The 21,660-nt window shown below is 45.6% G+C and overlaps 1 protein-coding gene across 6 annotated transcripts in view; it reads right to left on the bottom strand.

The window, feature by feature from the left end:
• Positions 1-2,639: 2,639 nt before the first annotated feature.
• CTIF (cap binding complex dependent translation initiation factor) overlaps positions 2,640-21,660 on the bottom strand; it is a 331,892-nt gene continuing 312,871 nt past the window's right edge. For all 6 annotated transcript variants that reach the window (XM_090037762.1, XM_090037761.1, XM_090037763.1 and 3 more), the window contains 2 exons: positions 16,360-16,413; positions 2,640-10,254 (listed from right to left, as the gene is read on the bottom strand). In XM_090037762.1, coding sequence (XP_089893888.1) covers positions 10,039-10,254; positions 16,360-16,413 — 270 coding nt within the window. In that variant the 3' untranslated portion in view covers positions 2,640-10,038. The remainder of the gene's footprint in view (positions 10,255-16,359; positions 16,414-21,660) is intronic.

Here is a 21,660-nt window from a genome sequence, read left to right as displayed (position 1 = left end):
CTGTACTCTGCAATGACAGTAATGCACAGGATTACAGAGCAAAGATAGATTTTACTGGAAAGATGAAAGGAAATTGCATCTTTAATAATTTACTTGGGCAGTTTGGAGGGAGCCAGGTTGGTGGTAGCAGTGCCGTCAGAAAATCCCACCATCTGTTCCTGGAAATCCGGCTGGCTCCACCGTCCAGCCAGAAAGACCACAGGGGGCTCCATTTTCTCATTAAAAAGGGACAGTGGATACTCAATGGTGTCTAGACCAGGGTGAAAGGTTAAAACACAGTAATCTGTGGAACATGTTAAACTGATCCCTCCAGCAAAAAAATAAATGAACAAATGAAAATAATCAATACGATTGTAACTGAGGGAGGCGGCTGACAGCCACTGCTCTGTGCGCGTGAATGCAGCAACTTCAGACCGAGGAGGGATACCTTGTATTGTGGGCACGCGACTAAAGATGTCTTGGGGAGGGGCAGTTCAGGTGCTTCACCCCCTTGGGTGAAGGAGGTGTATTAGTCCAGGTCTTCCACAGTGTAACAAGGGACACGTGTCTGTAAGGCACCTACCTTTTGGATTGCGTTGTCCCATTACAAAGCGAAGAGAAGCAAAGTGGAGTCTTTATTAGCCAGTGGGCTAATTTCGGAGCCTGGGCTTCCATAAACCTGCCATTGACCACTCTGAATATGGTATAGACAGGTGCTCGCTTATGGGTGTTGAGCTCAGCAGTTAACTCCCTGCGAAGGCCATGCTTTCAAAATCAGGAGGATTTATAATTAGGAGAAGTCACTGTGCCTAGTACAAACAAATGGTTTAATAAAGCAAGCCTCTGAGATGCTTGCAAGAGGGATACCAGTGCAATTGAATTTAACCTGCGTTTTTTGCTTGTGATGCCAATTCCTGCTATTGCATGGATTACTTAAGCTCCTCTCCCTGCAGTACCTGGGCTTTCTCCTTCCTTCATGACATACATACTGCTTCCAATTCAAGACTCTCTAAGCATTTAAATTATTCAGGAACGGTCCTGAGCATCAGCACTTTTCCAGAGCTGGCCAATCATGAATTCAGTCTCCAAACAGTGTGGGGAGGGGATTATTCTTCTGATTTGACAGATGCAGAAACCAAGGCACAGAACAGTTAAATGATTCACCTGACACTGGACTGGAGAAGTTGCAACTGGTAGGGCCAAGAAGAGGAGCCAGGAGGCCCGACTCCCTGGGCTCTTGTTCTTGTTACTGGACAGAGACATCTCTATTCCACGCATGTAGTCTCAGTTCAAGAGGCAAGATGGAGGAGCCCTGACCGTACGTCCATGTGTGGCTTGGAGGAAAGCTAGTTAAAAGTGGGGTTTGCAAGTTCTTACCCAGTCTAAAAGCAGGTAGCAGCACTTGGCACACCTAGTTACACAGAGCATTGCAATGCTCACATAAAATCATAGAAAATTAGGGTTGGAAGGGACATCAGAGGTCTAGCTCAACCCCTTGCTCAAAGCAGTTGAGTTGTCCCATTACAAAGTGAGGAGAAGCTTAGTGAAGCCTTTATTAGCCAGCGGGCTAACTTTGGAGCCTGGGCTTCCATAAACCTGCCATTGACCACTTCGAACGTGGTATATACAGGTGCTTGCTTAGGGGTGTTGAGTTCAGCAGTTAACTCCCTGCGAAGGCCATGCTTTCAAAATCAGGTGGATTTATAATCAGAAGTCACTGTGCCTAATACAAACATATGGCTTACTAAAGCAAGCCTCTGAAGTGCTTGCAAGAGGGATACAGTGCAATTGAATTCTAGGACCATCCCCAACCAGATCATCCCAGCCAAAGCTTTGCTCAGCTGGGCCTTAAAAACCTCCAAGGATGGAGATTGCACCACCTCTCTGGGTAACCTGCCCCAGTGTTTTACTGCCCTCCTAGTGAGAACATTCTTCCTATTCTCTAACCTAAACTTCCCTTTCTGCAACTTCAGACGGTTGCTTCTTGTTCTGTCATCTGCCACCACTGAGAACAGTCTAGCTCCATCCTCTTTGAAACCATCCTTCAGGTACTTGAAGGCTGCTATTAAATCCCCTCCACAGTCTTCTCTTCTCTACACTCAATATGCCCAGTTCCCTCAACCTTTCCTCAGAAGTCATGTGCCCCAGCCCCCTCACCATTTTTGTTGCCCCTGCTGAACTCTCTCCAATGTGTCCTCATATTCCCCTTTGTGACTGTTTTTGCCTTGTGCAGTGATGGGGCAGTCCATATGGCCAGAAGAAAATCCCTATGGCTAGATTAAAACCACAATATTGGCACCAGGTGTCTCTGAGCTTCTGAGTTTGGTTCAAAACTGAATCTTCCCCCAGTTTAGGGATGTGGCTCTCCAGCCTAGAGGTTGTGGCATTGGAGCCCGGTCCCATAGATGTGAACGGGGGAGGCTGCTTTTCCACTTATGTGACTTGTGACTGGGGTCCAACTTCTGATCTGAGGTTAGTGTCTGCTTTATGGGGAGCCAGCAGACACCCGCTAGGTGCTGACACGTTGTGCGTAGGGGGCCGCTATCTTCTTTTCTGTAGCTCAGGCGTGCTTCTCATCAGGGGATCACTAATACTGCAAAACCAAAAACCACCCTCTGCAAAGCGTGGCCGAAGGAGGAGGCAAAGGAAGGGTCTAAATATTGATTTCAATATTTATTCTGTGATTAATATCACAAGTCACCGTAATAGTTGCACTATTTGTCATCCGTTTAGATGAACCGCAGTATAATAAAAATGATAGTTTCAGCAAGTGAGTTTTTGCATATATTAAAATGCAGACTCTTACAACAGCAACAAAAATGTGCAACGGCCTCCCCTTCCCCAAAGGAACTGAACCAAACCAAACCAAACCAAACCACACCCTTCTGCTGAGGTATTTAGTCATGCTACTCATTTAACAGGAGCAGGGGAAGAAAGACTCTCATGGGTATAGCTTTGGATGCCCCTGCACTGTTTCGTTGTGGGGAACAGGATCAGTTCAGTAGGGTCCGGAGGCAGTACTCACTGTAGTCTTCACACTGACTTCGGCAGGCACTGGGTAGAGCCCTTATGGCCCAAACCTGTTCCCGTTGGCAAAACACCGATGATTTCAATGGGAGCAGGATCCAACTTTTTAACGTCTGATCATGTGAGGTGCTGAGCACCTCGGTTTTCCACCTGGACCCCTCAGGTTGGAGCCCCCAGAGGGGCCGGCCTGTGAGCAGATCAGGTGCGCGGCCCACTGCTGTATCAGACCACAACGGGAGGAAATCAATCCTTCCTTGGCAGTTTTAACCACTTTTTTTAAACGTCTTCCTCTTCTTCCATACTTTGTTCCAAGCTAAACAATGATAAAAACCTTGTAGACCACCAAAACTGATACCACATATCAACAGAGATGGTGAAATGTCAAGCTTTAAACATTTATTACTCAGATGATGTATTTTATAGCATACAGTGGTGCAGGATGTTGTAGAAACAAGACAGAATTGTCTCGGAGAGTGATCGTCTCCCATGTTTAACAGTCACTGAAATGCTGAAAATAATGGCGGTTTTCTTTTTCTCAAGTAGGAACATCTAGACTGTCTCCCCCCGCCCTCCCCCGAAAAGTATGTTTTCTTTTTTTTAAAGCGCTTAGTTTAACAAATACGATAAATGATTAAATTAAAAATATTGCTTTTCAAATGCAATAAATACACTCCCCTGCCTCCCGCCCCCCCAATTACTTGTTAGCGTAACTGCATTCTGAAGGAAACCACAGCTCCTTTTGCTTTTGACACTGGACTTGGAAAAACTTTAGTGTTATTTTTCCTGAAGATCAGAGAAGTACCCAACTGGTTGGGATAATAACTAACTGAGAAGAGCAAAATTAGTGTAAATCTATAAAATACCCACAGGGGAAATAAAAAACAAATTTAAGACTTTGAGAGACTTCCAAGTGAGGGATACTGTAAAAATAAGTATGAAAATAAATCATAGGGTCTTCTGACAATTTTTCTTTCATAGTCATTCATCATGCCAAGAATAGATACTAATTAAGCTCCTTTGGGGGAAGAGAGAGATCCAAGCACATTGCTTACTTTACTGGTTTCACCCCCTTCAGGCTTCACCCTTCATATAAATGAGTTTTCTCCAAACAGTGGTGAAATCTCATGGGAGAGAAAAAAAAACAAGACACATTGTGGAAAACTAAAACCTTCGGCTCGGAAATAATTTCACTAGGAAACCAGTTTAATCACATGCCATATAGACTCTGGGCAGACAGCTAACCATGCTAGAGCAGAGGACTCCACAAATCTGTTCTTCATTTGAGCTCTCCCCCTCCTCCTCCATCCTGATGGCAAATGTAGTTGCTGTATTGTTCAGAAAACAGTTTGTGCCTGCCCAGTAGCATCTCAGGGGCCTTCCAACACCGCTGCTACTGGCCTCAACCTGGATGTGCTGCAGATCGCAAGTGAGGGGACGTCTCCCGAGGGAGAAAGCAAGACCATTTCAATGGCTTGTATACGAAGGGGGTGATGCTCAACTGGTGTAAAATGCCATCTCTACAAAGAAGCTATTCTGACTTACACCAGCTGAAGTTTTGCCCCAGTGCATCTAACTACACTCTCCCCACTCTGAGCTGGTTTAGTCCTCAGGGAACAAGTCTGTCAACTATTTTTACTTGAGAAGAGTACAAAGGTGGATACTTCCCATTGCCTAACAGAAACAGAAACAGTTGCTCATACTCCTTCAGGAGGTTATTTGAATAGACACTAAAAATTTGCAGTCTTTAAAGAAAGCCAAAAAAGCTCATGTTGAATTTTTCTTGCAATGAAACATAAACATGTAAAAACCAGTCCTCTGCTTTACAGACATCTCATGGATTCATGATACTGTATCCAGCTACCGCTCTGGTACAGGAGTCTCCCAGCACAGAGCATCTTATAGGATGTTAATTACACCAGTGAGATACTGGTGATACTGGTGACATCTTCACATCCAAACGGTGGACAGTTTCCAGATATTCTAGAAACCTGGAAACAACAAATTGTCGCCAACCTTAGATTAAGAGCAAAGCTATGTTGTGCTGTTTCCTTCATTCCCTAGCAATACTGTTCAGTGGTTAGTAACATCACACGTACATCTGACAGTTACTCATGGACTTGAAAACGATAGGATTGGTGGTTTCATAATTCCAGGGAAAAAAATACATTTTCAGTCAACATTTAGATTCACATATATTGATGGCGCAATCAAAATACCAAATTACAAAGCAGTTAATGCCAGAATGAACATACGTTAATTAAATGTCGGATATAAATCACAATCATTAAAAAGATGGATTCCACATCACAAGTAGTTTTTAGACATTGTCCAAGGAAGGTTGGGAGAAATCCCAGAACTGCAGAACAAAGCAAGGGGCCAAATCCATTAAGCCAGTGTTCCTGGGTTCAGGGCCGCAGGTAGAAGGCCTTCTCTATTAAAGGCAAGCAATAAATAAACCTTAGGGTGGGCAGTGGGGAAGCACTTAAACAGAATGACTGCCACGTGGCTTGGCTTTGCCTCTTAATGCTTCGAGAAAATTGCCAGCGACTAGGTGAGAATTCAAGGTCTTGGGAATACAATATCCAGTTCTCCTCTGGGGTTTTCCATTTTCTTCCTTCGATACATTCAAAGGTCGAACGGGAAAGGGTGGGATTCTATCAGGTGGAAGACAGAGGCCACAAACATTGGCAAGCTTCCTGGGAGGGCCTGGAGGAATAGGAGGTGAGGACGGTGGTTATCAGAGGCACTAGTACTCCAACCTACCGTCATGTTTGATCATGGTACGTGTTTCCCATTAGGGCTCGGCTCGTGCCAGTCTTTTGGTCTCCGCTTCCCCTTAAAAAAAATGAAAACAAAATCTAATTCTCCCCCCACTTTATTCTGGAACAAGGAGCAGCAACTGTTTCGGGAAAACTGCTTAAATAGTGATGCTGAGTGGCTCACAAAGCAAGCCAACACTCAACTGCGTACCAGCCACACACTGGAAGCCTCCATGACACTAGATCAACCTTGAAAAATTCATAGACGTTATGGCTGGAAGGGACCTTGGGAGATCATCGAGTCCAGCCCCTGCCCCAAGGGCAGGAAGTCACCTAGGGTCAAAGGACCTCATTTTATTCATCCAGGATAATTTTCTTTATTAAAAAAACAAACAAACCAATCTTTGCCTTCAGTTTGTACCATCCTGACGGGAAAAGGGAAAGTAGATTTTGTGCCTGGAGTCCTAAAAAACCGTGACAATTTTGTGAGGCTGTGCTCCGTTCAGTCTGAAACGATCACTTCTTCCAAATCCCAAGGAATGGGTCCTCAGGGAGCAGACATTTACGGAGGGTTTGAGTCAAAATATACAACACAGATGCTTATAATGTTGCTGAACCTCGTTGGTCCTATAAAGTCCAACCTCTCACAACTATCCGAGACACAACATTCATGCCTCTGCTGTGACAATACTTCCCGTTTCCCAGTGTAACTCAGGGAAGAAGTGCTAACTTGCCAGTCAGCCCTGGTCAATTCTAGAACAGAAATCAATCTTTCTAGAGAAGCCCAGCAACATTAGAGAATTGTTTCACAGTTGAATCATGGATTTTTCTTTCTTTCTTGGAGACATTACAATTGAAGTTCCTGTTTCCTGCTGTTTTCCCTTGCTTCATATGTGCCTTCGAAAACACGCAGGCGACCATCAGCTGAAAAGTTCAAATAGTTGTGAATCATGAAACAAATCTCTTCTCCTCCTGTGGCATTTTCTCTGTTGGAAATTTCTGCCCTCAAACTTGGCTTCTCACATGTAATTTTTTTCCCTCAAGTCACAGACGGATCTGATTTTCTTTTACGCCTCCATAAAACATCCTGAACATCCAAAAAAGATCTGGATTGAATCTTTATTCTTCTCAACAAGCTGGCAAAAATTAAACCTAGTGGAAGAAGGGATGGGTCTCAGTTGCAGAGCTTAGTTTTAGATCTGCTTTGCCCTGCAGCTGCTGGTGGTTTGGATCTGGGGGCTTGTGTTCAGGCCTTGTTTTTAATTAGGAATTGTACCATTTCCATGGGATGGGGTGGGCCTGCCATATCCGTATGTGTTGTCATTACCAGGGGAAAGGAAAGTAAATTGAATAATAAGAGGAACGTAGAGAAAAAAAATGGACTATGACCCCCGACATATTTCAAGCAGTGATCAGTAGCCCAAACCACAAACTGCCTTTTGGAAAATAATTTGTGCGTGTTATAAACACTGAAATGGATTTCCCAAGAGTGTTTTCTAGACCTGTTGCAGCAATGCAATTGTGGGAAGGTTATACAGGAATTAATGATCGCTGCCTGATCCACCTGATGTGGGGGGCTATGGTCAGGTGGCATGTGTATGGGAGGAGGGTTATCTATTCCAGCTTCACTTTCTAGCTTTCCTCTGTAATGTGCCCTGAACAAATACAGGGAAATTCCTCCTCCATTTCTGTTAGACTTCATCAAGTAAGCACCAGAAGTGATTTAGTAAGTAAAAGCATCAATAAAGAAGCAAATAAGGAAACCACCAAGCCTTGACATCATTTCCTGGTCACCGTTTAGGAAGTGAAGTAATGGCCTGGCAGTCCCTCTTTACCAATACAACACTGCCAAAATAAGTGACTTCAAAGCACATTTCAAATGCTGGACCAGAAAAGATTTCCATCTCCAAAAATAATCCAAAACTAGTTAACAGGTCTTAAAAGTGTGGTTAAAAATGCCCTGACCCCAAACAAATAAATACCACACTCTCCCAAATCACTTGCCTTGGCCTATACGTTGGGAATCGGATCCTTAGGTCACTAAGTGCTTTCTGGGCAGTACTGAGCATCCACAAGGTCCATGGACTTCACTGGAAATTAAAGGTTTCACCCCACTGCAGGATCAGGCCTCCTGGAAAGGTTTAGCGGGGAGTTTTGCTCTTCTCAGAAATCACACACCTGGCATAGCATGGAGTCTTTATGAAATAAAGGTACCGAATGCTCAGAAGCTGCCAAATTTGCATGCGCTTCAAAACTACTCCTTATTTGAAGACCGTCTCAGCCTAATAACACATGCTACATACATACTGTTTGCCTTCTTCCTAGTCGCCTCAAATCAGTGGTCTCTCTCCTCCCTGTAGGCCTGACTGCATGGGGGGAGTTTTGAAAATGCTTCCCATTGTCCAGACAGTTCAGGTCATTGGTGTCAGTGCACTGAGCGAATATGATGCTTACACTCCTGACGACAGCTTCCCTATACCAGGGCTCACAATGTTTTTAATACTAATAAAACTCATCTGGGCAGGCAATTTGGGATTGAACTGGGAACCCTGAAGGCTAAAAGCATGAGCCACCACAACTTTAGCTAAAGACTCATCAATGTTCCCTAGCTGAGGGTGCACCCTCTGCAGACCGGACACTCGATGGACATGGCAATTCAAATCCCACACAAGCCTCCCTGTATGTGACACCCTCTGTTTTGACCGACACACCCAGGATTAAACTGGAGACCCCCGTAAAGCTAAAGGCATCAACTGTTGCATGCAGGTCCTTTGCTGGGGCTTTGACAGATTTGTAGCCTCACTGGACTGGGTGTACACAGACAAGTCCAGCGGGGTAGGCCTCCTCCTTTTGCTACCTCCAGCATCTGTCTCTAGACATTCATACTGCTCTTCTCCTAACACTTATTTTGGGGAAAGAAATGCACCATGTGGAGCACACTCCCCCCAGGAGTTACACTGATTAAAAGATAGTCCCTTCAGGGGATGCGAAGAGCGGGAAGCCTCACCTTTCTACTTCCACATCTATGTAATACCAACCTAGACACACTCATTAGGAAACAAGCTAGTCAGAAGCCAAACTAGAAACCTATATTTTTTGGCTTTTCTTTTTTCTTTCCCTTACAAATGCCATATAACTTGCTGTTGTCTATTTATTGGTTTCCAAAGATGAATTTCAAGTCTTCATTTCCCCCCTCACCCTGTATATTATTAGGCCCAACTATAATGGGCCAGGTTTAACTGTATAATTACAACTGTGACTTTAATTACAATAAAGCACTTTTTAAACAAACGAAAAACAAACAAACAAACAAAACAAAAACGGCTTATAGCGTAGTGGATGCGGGCTATCGAGTCTTTAACAGCAACAGCAAACGGCTGCAGAATTCCCGTATTTCTTCGAGTTCCCAGCACAGAGCGCACGTTTTTCAATTACTGTAACAGGCTACTGGCAAGATGTCTGTGGCTAGGGCACGTCTAAAGTGGCTTATTTTATTTTATTTTGTTTTGACTTCTCCTTTTAATTTAGCATCTTTGTGTGCCCCACTCACGGGCTCACCTCATAAAGTTGTTTTCTTGTTTTAAAGTTGATAGCAACTGTTCATTTAAAACAAAGCAAAACAAAAGAGCAAAGAGAAAGAAAACCCAGTGCAAATGAAAATTCATCTGGTGTGAAGTCCTAGTCTAGCATCAGATTTTGGAGGGCATGGGTGGGGGAGAAAAAGCTGAAGACAAGAGGAGGGTACAAAAAGAAAAAAAAAGAAAGCAAGCTCCGCTTGACAAAAGCCGTCAATTACCAGCGTCTGGAGTGGAACGTGTCTTTCTTTGTCCTCCCGAGACATCTGCTGCGCGTTGTCTCCTGCCAGTTGGCCAGTGCAAGCCAGGAGAATGGTGTGAAAACAATCCTCGCCTGCACTTCCACTCGCTTTTCAAATTCTCCGTGTTCTTTTCTGAAGCCAGACAATGACACGGCGGGATGCACTGCTGCATGAGCAATGGTTTAATAAAAGAAACCTAAAACAAAAACACGGCGGGGAAGAGGGCTGGCACTTGGCAACACAGCTGAGAAGAAACATGCTTCTCCCCCCACCCCCACCCCATGAACATATTCTTAAGCATGCTGGCGTTTTGTCTTCTTAGGTATTGAATCGTAAAGGGTCTTGCTTCTCCCTCTCCAGTAGCTGATCAATTTGTAGCGCAGTCCTTTCCTGTTTCCTTTTAAGGTGCATGTCTTCTTCCTGCTCCTTTCCGTCCTCCCCCACCTCCCTTCCTTCTCAGGCTGTCAGTTTCTGGATTGTCTTGTTGTAGTACTGTGTGATGGTGGGCATCAGGGGGTTCCAGTTGTTGGCGTGCAGCTCAATGACCTCGAGGAGGAGGGACCGTGTCAGCATGGACTCCGAGGGGCACAGCATCTTGTCGCGTGCTATCGCCAGCAGCTCTGTCATCATCTCGGGCAGCTGCTCCTCCAGCAGCCGGCCTGTGCTCTGCAGCTGTCAAGAGAGAAGGGTCAAAAGTTGCGTGTTAAAGTGCAAGTCGCCACGCTGGCTTTTATTATTGTGGAGTTTTAAAACGCTCCCGGTTGCAACGAAGGTGTCAGCTGGGGCTTGTCGGGCTTGGAGTCGGGGGTGGGGTGGGGGGGTGGGAAGGAAATAGGCAGCTTGGCCAATCAGAGCAAGGCTAACAGAGAATCTATCACTTTGTGGAGACCCTCCTGGAAAGCTCGCCTGCTTGCAAATAAGCTTGTAAATTATTAAAGAGGAAAATGCAGAGCTACACGCGGGCCTATGGCACCACTGAAAGAGTGATGCTTGCTGTAGAGAAACGCAGTAGAGGAGCTACAGATGGTCTGCTGTTTGCTGTCATATAACAACTCCCAGGCCTGTGGATACTACAGTGAATGGCATTCCACAATAAGGAGAAAATATTTGCCTACTGGGGCTGACATCCAAAAGTGCAGCCATCTTTCCGACAGGCAAAAGCATCACCTCCATTAGCACCTGCAGCTGAAACATGAGGGCAAATCATCAGGCAGGCTGACCTGCCCGGGTATGGGTACCAATCCCACTGAGGTGCCTCTTGCCAGGGTAGCACCCGCAGTTTAGACCTTGCCTACATCCAGATTTGCACCAGTGTAACAAACGGCACAATTCTGTTAAATGGCAACAGGTTTGCATGTGAATGCCCTAACGACACTCTGAAAGTGGCTTGTTTTAGTCCATCTTAATGCTGTATAAAACAAATGAAGCTAAACCCTAGGAAGTATCTGTGTGCAACCCTGTGCAGGTTTGATTGAGAAAGGTTTAAAAATACACTCTCAGGCTGCATCCAGATGAGCGCGGCCGTGCGGTATGTGGTGCTGCAGACACGTCTGCCGTGCCACATACCACGCATTCAGTTGTTCTTTGCGCTGCAAGGTAGCAGCATGGGGCAGGGCTGGGGGTGGAAAAAAAACCTGTGCAAAAAAAAAAAAAGCTGAGCAGCGCACATGGGGGCATTGCACTCCACCCAAAACCGGAGCCTGGCTGGCTGGTGCCACAGACCGGCTGCCAGCCAGGATCCGAGCAGCAGGATCACCACTGCTGCAGCCCAGGAGGTCCCCAGGTAAGGCTGCTGGGGCTAGCCCAGTGCTGGACCCAGCCTCCCCCACTCGACTTGGGGTAACCTGCTGTGCACCAGAGGGCACGTGGCACAGGCATTCCTCAGGGACATGAATTAGTGGCAGATGGTGTGCCGCTGCTTCTTGTCCCTGGGGAAACAAACGTCCACGCTTGTGTGGACATAGCCCAAGAGTATCGGCACAGAAACAAGGTAATACAAGGAAACGTAGGGTGTGAATTTACGGTGAATCAGCTATTCCAGTCAACTGCCCATGTGCTTGCTTTTACATCATAGTCAACCAGTGTGCTTATCAATTGTCATGGAGTAGCTGATGTGCTGTAAATTCACAAGCCATCTTATCCAGCAGCAGCTTACTCATGTGCCCACACCCGTATTTAAATCAGTGCCACTTTTTGTACAGTCAAGGCTCGGGCTGCGGATACAATCTGAGCCTGTAAAAAAGACAAGTTGGGCCTTAGCCTAGATGAAAATACACTCATTTATATCCATATATGTGTACACATGTTTATATACATACACACACGTGATATACTTGTGTATGTATAAATGCATGACTCACTACCCCACTAATTGCTAAATCAAACACTTTAGACTGGCGCAGTCTCTCTCCACATCTCTGTTTTAGTCATTTGGTGCTCTAAGGAGGTCTCATATTAGTAAGACTCCACACATTGTGAAATCACATGTGCTAGACTACATTTGCTTATCTGTTATGAGATTCTCAACATTAAGACCGGGTACAGACATTACATTTTTATTGGTATAAATGATCGGAAAATGGTCTATACCTGTAACAGAATAGAAATTCAGCACTCAAAAGCAGTTTATACCCATAACAGAATGGAAGTTCAGCACACGCAGACTGGTTTAAAAATGGTGGCGCCCAGTTTAACAATGTGTGTGCTGTTCGTTACTGAACTAAATTAGGCTGCTTACGGAAAGCCGCATAACTTAAATCAATTCTGCCCTGGGCTTTTTGAATGTCTGTACCTAGCTTAATAAGGGTGAGACACTTAAGAAACACTGGCTCATTCATGCGGGGAAGGAAGATAAGTCTTGTAACAGCTATTTTGCAAAGGGAGAATTAGATGTACAGAAGTCACTTGGAAGGCACTTGCCTAGTCTAAATTCACAAAGCCCAAGGCAAAGCAGGGACCAGAATGCCTGTCTCCAGAACACTAGACCTTGCCTTTGCCAAGACATATCAAGATCATCTCTAATTACAGGTGGGGCTGGTCTATTAGTAAAGTTGTTTGAGACTTCCTCATAGTAAGCCTGTTGCTTATAAAGAAGGAGCAAGTAAAAAGGATTGAAATGGGAAAAAGAAAAGGGAAGTCCTTGTTTTTTAATAACAAGATCACATACTATTTTTCCCATCCTCAGTGCAGAGGATGGACCAAAGCTGGGGATGATCTTGAACTGTGCAGTGACAGAGGCTGTCAGTAGGACCCCTGCCTCATACTGCAGAGGTATGAATGAGGGAGAGGACTGCAGGGAGAGACAGTCTGTGTTTAAGGCAGCTGAATGCTGCCTTGGAGACCTTATTTCTATTTCTGCTTTTGCCACAGAGTGCCTACAGGAGGCTGGACACGTCACCTTCTACAGGGGTTCACGATCTATGCGTTCCTCATGTTCTGGGTGCCCAGCTAGAGACTTTGAGGTCTTACTTGCAGAAGTGCTGAGCACTCATGGTTGCAATGGAAGTCAGTGGGAGCGGTATTTTCAAATGCTAGAAAATATTAGGTGTTTTGAAAACACAAGTCCTGGGTGCCTCAAATCAGGCACCAGATGTACTGGAAACTTTTTTTAATTTAATCTCTTCACGTTTCTGTAAGCTAGGGATAATGAAAACCCCTTGTTTCCAAAAGGTATTGTGAAAGTGAATTCACAAATGAATGTAATTAACTCTAACATGATAGCAGTGAGTGTGACTAAAAGGTCCATGAGGAAATTCCCAACTCTGTCTCCAGAGCAGAGCTTGACTAGCAAGCAGGAGGTGAGGCATGGGGTCCCACCCTTAATAGGGACGAGGAAACAAAATGTTGAACAGTGACTGTGCAGACAGAAGTGCAGGTCCCAGCTGTAACTCAGAATGATTTGTGCAAAGAGCTCTGAGTTACAATGTTTGCCCAGACCAAATGGAAGTTCACTGTTGGATCCAGGGGAAGGGGACTGGCTGGGAGCCAGTCTCCCATAGCCAGGGCTGTAGCAAGCAGGGTGGTGACTGGGGTGATCACCTCAGGCCCCAAAACAAAGGGGCATCAACAAGCACTGCCCAGCAGGGGCAGTGTGCAAGATGGAGCCGTGAGTGGCAGGTTTGTGGGGGCATGGGGACAGGGGAAGGGCAGCTCCTGCCAGTTCATGCACTCCAGGGTAAGCATGGGGGGGCGTGTGCCCCCTGGATCTGTGTGTGGGGTGAAGGCGGGCTGCTGCTGTGGGCTTTGCTCTGGGCACCAAACTTCATTGCTATGGCACTGCCTATAGCAACGGTCAGGGTTCTGCCAGTGCTAGCTGTTTTCAGAATGGGAGTGGGGAAAGGCAGCGGAGGGAGCTCGTTCTTGGGGCTCCCCAGTCGGTGCTCCACTACACCTGCCCCAGCCTCCTGGGGGGCTGAAAACCCCTCAGACTGAACTCCCTCCACTCCCTTTCCTCCCTCCCATTTTGAAAACAGCAACAGGCTGGGAGCTCAGCAGACACACGTTACAGAAGACGTTGCATTTTGAAACATCTTTATCTTGTATCTCATGCAATAGGGGGTCAAATTTTCACCAGATCTGCCATTTTTGAAGCTGCCTGCAGCTGTGCACTTGTGTTTAGTCACAGCTATAAACTACTTTCTGTGGCCAGATTGGGCAAAAATTGTCACTTCCGTCTACACCTGCATGAGGTAGGGGTCCAGCTGAAAAAGCAGCATGCAAATAAACCACATACCCCCAAGTAAGACATATGCCTTGTTTGGGGAAGAAAACAAGAAGAACAAAAGGTTTCTTCTCTTAACCAAACTGCTTAGAATTGTTTTCCTCATTTAATACATGCTAATTTGGGGGGAAAAAGGGAGTGTGCTATGTGAACAAACAAATTACTTTGACAAGGACAATGACTTAAGGCCACACACTTAATTCTTGTATTTCCCTAACATCTTGAGTATCTGACTTTGCAGCTGTAATCACGTTTGTTTTCAATGAAGATTTGTATGTGTAATATAAAAATCCAGCAAGGGTCCATTTAGTAGCATGGCAGCATTCGTGTGGCATGTGGTGACTTAAGAGATTTCCATTTTAGATTCTGGGCCTCAGACTAGATGGGGAATGAGAGTGCACTGTGTGTGCCTAAAGTGATGTCTGTCTAATCTCTATGGGATACTATAAGGTGCTCTGTGTTTGAGTGATGCCTTCTAGTCAAAGTGCTGCTCTATCCAAGGAGTATAAAGTACTGGGTTAAAGCAGCAGTATGTTGGAGGAAGGAATAATGGAGGAAGGAATAATGGAGAACTGAAGTAGGGACGAAAAGTGAACAAATCTTGAGGCATGGAAAATAAACCATCCCAGTGAGACAGGTAAGGGGATATTAGTTTCTGAGCAAGAAGTGTCTGCTCTACCTATGTCCTGAAGGAGGAAATGATTGTAGCCCTATCTTAAGGCAGTTCACTATCTCCTGGAACCATGTTCTAAGCAAGAATCCAGTGCATAGGCAACAGGACTTTGAGTGACTGTTGCATCCACATCCAAAGCTTTAGCTTGGCTATTGAAAACAGTAGATGTCCTATCTGCGCAAGATGCTAGCACTGCGTAGCAGGCAGGGACAACTGTGGTGTTTTTATTCCTTTGCATATGTTCATTTATTGTCCTGTGAACAGGACCTTTATGAACACACATGTAAAGTATGAAAGGGCTGGGGAACTGTCTTTATACCCTAGATGTATAATGATGCCTCCAGGAACTGCAAGCCAATGCTGGCCATGTGAGGCACTAATTCAGTCCTGACTCCTGCGAACAGTGACAGCTACTGAATAGGAACCTCAGGCTGGAAAGGACCTTCAGGGTCACTGAGTCCAGTCCTCGGCTACTGCAGGCACCAAGTCATATATGTCCTTTCATAAGCTTATGAATCACCAGTGTTACTTCAGAATTTCCCCACCCAGCACTGGCCTGGCTTGACTATACCAGTATTTGGCTTGCGAGGGGAGCATGTAGTACAAGGTAACATGGGCTGAAGGACCCAGTCTGCAACACTCAAGCATGAGGAAATACAGCTAATGATGATGTTATCATGCCTGTTCTTAGAAAAGGAGTCATGGGAGTTTTGATGACCACAGGTGGTAAGGAACTTGGTTTTACACCTCTTCCCGGGTCTGTCACTCAGTACAAGGTGACGAGGCTGCAAGGTTTCAGTGTTCTTTTTGAGCAGTTTCGTTTTCAGTGCAGTGTCTCATTGCAATAAACACCAATGGGTGCGTGTAGATGTACCGGGCAGCATGAAATTACAGCGCGTCGGAGCAGACTTGATGAATCGAGTCTTCTCCAGCGTGATCATAAGCATACTCGGGCAGCCTTAGTGTCTTGTGTATTCAGCGTCCCCGCACTTCAAGATGGCATTGGGGGTTCTTTAATTAGTTTAATTAATAGTTAAAGTGACTTTGCCACCATTTTGAAGTGTGGATGCTGAATACACGAAACACTGTGGGCGCTTCAATTACAGAGGCTACCAAGAGCCGCTCTAATTAAAGCACCCCCCCCAGGAACATGTGTAAAGACACCCAACATATTAAAAAAAAATACACTCAGAGGGCCTGATTGTCCACTTCTCAGCTTTTGTGTCACTGAACGCAGAATAAGTATAAAGGAGGTTAAAACGGATTTCCATTCTGATTTTGTGACATTTTAGTGCCACCTGGCACAGGTGGAAACAATGGCAAGAGGCACAGTGGCTGGGGCTTTAGGTCCAGACTATCAGGGATTCCAAGGGCTCATTCCTACCTCCATGGAACAGCAAAGGACGGCGTCTTCTTTCACATCCTGAGATTGCAACAACTGCAAAAGAGGGGGAAAGAAACAAAACAAAAGGAACAGTGAGGAAAGTATGCCCTTTTCCTATTCTCTTATGATACTTTTACTGCCAGAATGCTTTTTCTAACTTTCAGCCTGCACTGACGCCACCCCAGAAGTAAAAGAACAAAGTATTGGGATGGAAGGAAAAAGATATCTTTGGTGTAAATTAAGAGGAACAAGGACAAAATGCAGAAAAATAATGTAATCAGCATTTCTTCCCATGAGACCACTGAAGCAAAACAGAACACACAAGTTTTAGAGCAAAGACTTTTAGGTAAGTTTTAGCTAGATAATGGTTAATTTTATGATGTAGGTAACTGTACAGAGGGAAATGCACATAACCCAGGCTGCTCAATAGCAGCTGGATGATCATTTTCAGCCTGTATTAGAGAAAAGCTATCGATGCCCTTACCAACTCAGAAAGCCCTGGGAACCCTAATGTCCACCTTGGACCTCTCCATTCCTTTCCAGGACCAGTATTTTGAACAGGCACAAAATCACAAGGCAGCAAAGCGCTGCCTCTTATACAACAGGAATTGATACTACTCCTGTTATCCTGATTTTGTACTGACTCACTTCACTGATACCAGTGCAACTACTTCCAACTGCGAACAGAAATCTCTGCAATGAGATTAAATTTTCCTCCTAGCTCGCTCGTGTTGACTAGAGATGGGGAGATGGATCTTCACTGGGCTCCCCAGCGAATTTCATCTCCTTGGCCTGGGAATGAAATGCATCAAAGCAGAATGCTATCGCCAGTACTGGCCCTTGATAATGTGGTAGTTACATTTCCCACTCTGTTCCCCAACGTGCATTGTTAGCACTGCTCCTGGACCCTGGTCTTCCTTTTCTATTCCTATCCCAAACAAGAACCCGACCCCCTCCTTTTTAAAAAGAATTTATAGGTATGTGCAACTTTAAAGAAAAGCCCAAACCCCTTATATATCCACAGGCCATGCACTGTGTAGGGACTCTGAGGGCAAGCGTCCACAATAAGCTGAAGAATGACCTGCTTCAAATGCTTCCCAGCAGATTCTTCGTCACATGTTTCGAACCAAGGGTGCTTTGTAAAGGAGAGGCTGCTCTGTCCACCAATTTCAAAACTGAGGGTTGTTTTAGTATCACTTAGTTCAGGGTGCATGAGTCAGGTCCCTCAAAAATAATCATATTGGTTTCAAAGCAGATTTAAAAAAAATAATTTTAGTTCTTTTAAAACTTGATTTCTGGTTTATAAACTTTCATGTGCACTCAGGTTACACTTTCAAGCTTTTCTTGACAAGCATAAGGGGTAGACATTTAGGTGTTTTTTATTTTTTCAGTGGAAGCTGAGCTTCTCACTTAATTACCCAACTGCATGAGCTGGGGCTTTATGAAAAACTCCAAATGTCATCAGACTTCTGATAAAACCACAGGAGCTGGCAGCATTGCTGTGTATGCACAGAAGCTGCACGTGTTCTGCTTTAAGTCAGTTTAAAAATGATTTAAAGTCAGGTAAAGCCTTACATGGGCTCTCGTACTAATTTAAAATAGAAATTTTGTACCTGTCGATTTATCAGTGCAAGCAATAGTGAGCTACAGCAGATTTATATTGATTTAAGAGTGTCCATATTCAACATTGCACAATGTTATTAAATTGGCTTTCAGTCAGCATCTTTTGTTAAGCTGACTTTAACTGTACAGACTCACTTTAAGAACTCATATCTGCATTGGTAATCTGCCTTATCTTTTTAAATCTCGCCATCTTTCCCCCCTCTTTTGCCTTTAATCAGATGGATTTTTTTGTTTCTACGATTTAAATGGAAAACATTGGGTGAAAAGAATGAAACAAAAGGCCATAGCATGGCTTTAAAGTTCTCTCTCTCTTTTCTTTCTCTTCCTTCTCTCTCTCTCGCGCACACTGCGCCTTGTTTGCTTTGAAGACGCTGTTTATAACACCTAGTTCATGGGTTATATCTCACATCAGCCAAAGGTTCAGCCAGGCTTTTCAACGTTCACAGCAGTTCTTCCAAGTTTATGTTTTTATGGAGTTGTTTGGAAAATGTTAGTGAAGCCCCTGCCACATACATGCTCAGAGATAAGTTTTCATAAACAGTTCACAGATTCTTCTCAACTGTATTCCCGTTTTTCAATAAACCTAACAAAAATAATTGCAATTAGGGATGACCATAAATAAGCAGTAGCCTAGAAATATATTCCTTGGGTAATTAGCAGAGACCAACTTCCTAGCGCAGGATAAAACTGGGTTGCAAATTCACAATTTCTCCTCCTAGTTTTTTTTGGTTCCTGTCAAATGAAGACTGTAGAACAGTGATTGTAGAAATGGAGGCTTTATATTTATTTCCTTCTGTCATTTTATCTAGATTAGCGTGGGTCAAGCCTTTTGGCAGGCATGCCACACGTTACACTTGCACCCTCTGCAACTGCCACTCTGATCCCCTTCCCGATCTGTGGCTCTGCTTTCTGTTCCCAGCCCTGTGCTCCCTGCCTGATCTGTTGCTCTGCTCTCTGCTTCCTCCCCTGTGCTGCCTGCCTAATTTGCTGCTTTGCTTTCTGCTCCCTACCATATCTGCCACTGTGCTGCCTATCCCCTCCACAATCTGTTGCATGCCACACACAGAGGTAATCCATGCCATATAGAGACTCTAAAACAAGGTAGGAAAGACAGAAGTTTGGCTTTACCTGCCCTGTCACTTTGAATGGTTAATAGCACGGGATGGTTAATGTGGCCTGTGTCCATATACAACCCAGCTAATTTTCAATTAGTGACTATGAGTCTTATATTTAGAGGTCCAGACAGGTCTTTATTCACCTCCTTCCATACAGAGGTTCCCTCATGTACCTAATACGACACAATGTTTTGCTGAATAAATGAGACTACCTGCACAGCCCTCAGTACAGAGGGCTGGGATAACCCAGAGGGCATTACCTTGTGTGTGGCTGGTGCCATCCTGCTGCATGTCCCATTATAGTCTAGCTGCCCAGATTTTCCTAGCATGCACTGATATAAGCCCAGTTAGGCTCCACAGGAGATGTGAAGGCACCAACACGGTCCAGTCTCAACAGAAAGGCTGCTGCTCAAGCTGTGTTTGTGGTAAGTGGATCAGGGGGCACACTTGAACTTCAGACTTCAGTTTCACAGAAGTCAGACATGTCCAAGCTGCAGATCGTGCAGCAGGTGAATGGTGCTCACTTGAACACCTTGTGGTCTAGTTCCTACCCCCAGATCCAGACCCGTGTCTAGATTGACATCACTTGCCCTTTTGACAGTAAGTGTAGCATACAGACGGTACACAATTCAGGGCTAGGGATGTAGCACCAAGGGTAGAAATGGAAAGAGGTCTCCTCGGGCTCTGCTCACAGCATGCACCTCCCACCTCAGCTGGGGTTACACAGTCAGCACCAGTCACATCTGGTCTGTTCAGCAGGAATTGCTGAGACACTGTGGGTGTTTATATACATGCTACGGGAGTGGGGAGGGGAGGCGTTTTAACTAGAGCAGCTCTGAGAGCCACTCTAATTAAAGCACCCAGAGTGTCTCATGTATCAGCATCCCCATGTTGAAAAGGGGGCACACATAGTTTATGACACCACTGTACTCGGGGTGCAGACAGAGTTGCCTCTGTCCTGCTGAAATGTCAAGGCGAATAAGATGATTTGCAAAGAGCATTGATGTTATCACAGAAAATGCTGTTCTTTCCAGGACACTTTCCTCACCGAGCTGCTGTTTCAGCCTACTGGGAAACCAGCATTGCGGCTTGGAGACAAAAGCACTACTTGTTTAACTCTGATGCCCCGACGCTGCTCTGTGATGGGATGAGAAGGAGGTAAAGCAGCCCATCACACGTCCGCCATGGATTATACACGCATGAGGCAAGGATGGTATCTTAGGTGGTATCTGAAGGGATTCTCCAGTGCTACCTGCACCAAGCAGCACCTCATGGAAAGCTGCTTCTCACCTACGCAGGGCAAATTGCTGCGGCTTGCTGTCAAACCTAAGAGGAGCCGTGGGGCCTAGTTCTATCCTTGTGTCAGCTCCCAGCCTCTAGTTCAGGCCAGCTCTGCTCTGACACAGGATTTCTAGTTCCTTTTCAGCCACTCACACCACCGATCAGCATGCTTCGAGGAGACACGGATACAGGCACAGGCACGGGCATACAGACACAGACACACATACAGTGGAGGAATTGTGCGAGAGACAGAAAGATGCCTTTTGCGAGGATATTTAGAGGAACAATGCACTGTGCGGGGATATGGAGGTAGAAGGACACTTCTGGGGTAGATGGGAAACAGGGATAAAAGTTGGATAAGAGCTAGATAAGAAAGGCGAAAGAGCAAGAGTCTCTGCTGGGCCATGGGACAGAAGGACTTTCTCCCTGCAAGGCAGATGAGGTGAGAGCTCAGGAAGCAGAGAGCTGGGAAGAACATTTCCTAAACTGGCCTCACAGACGCTGTCAAGGATTGTACTGACACATGGCTTCTGCTAAGCAACAATACAGCTCTGAGGAGGGGCAGAGAGTTTGTCAGACCAAGGCTGGGCTTGTGCTTAAAGCTCTGGACTGGAGCGGGGAGGATCAGGATGTAATTCCTGGCTCTGGCCCAGCTCCCAGTGTGACCCTGGCCATGTCACGCAGAATGAGATTTTCACAAACACTGCATCAGCTGGACTCTGCGCCCATGCGAGGTCAATGGGAAAAGTGCTTTCCATGGGAGCAGGTAGGACAAGGCTAAGCACCGCACCACCTGCTATCTCTCTTTGCCTCAGGACTGCAGACAACCATCCTGCCTACCTCACAGGACCGGTGTAAAAGCTCGCTCAGTGCTTGGGAGGCCCTTCTGATGCTGCAGTGATGGGGGCCGTATCAGATCCTGCATAGACAGGCAGGTCTGTGCATTTCTTCACACGGCTGCTTTGGCCCCATCTACCCCGCTGGCCTAATGGCTCTGGACATGCATGGACTTTGCTTAAACCCAGCTTGTAAACATGGAGGAGGGCAGTGCAGAGCGGGGGAGAAACGGCTCAGGGCAAAGCCGAATGCTGCTGTATAGAGAAGGGACTGATGGGATAAGGGCTGGAGTCGGAGACCTTCCCGCCTGCTTTCCCCTCAGACAGACAATGACCTCAGGGCATCTTGATCATGTGGGAGCGCTGCTCCATCTTGCACGGGGTTTCTATAGGTCATTTCAGTCACACACACGTCTGCACTGGGGAGAGGCCTGGGGTAGAGGGAG

Source organism: Crocodylus siamensis, chromosome 3 (genome assembly GCF_052110815.1).
Source record: "Crocodylus siamensis isolate JL-2025a chromosome 3, ASM5211081v1, whole genome shotgun sequence".
In the NCBI taxonomy this organism is placed as follows: domain Eukaryota; kingdom Metazoa; phylum Chordata; order Crocodylia; family Crocodylidae; genus Crocodylus; species Crocodylus siamensis.
This window is presented reverse-complemented; position numbering and strand designations above follow the sequence as displayed.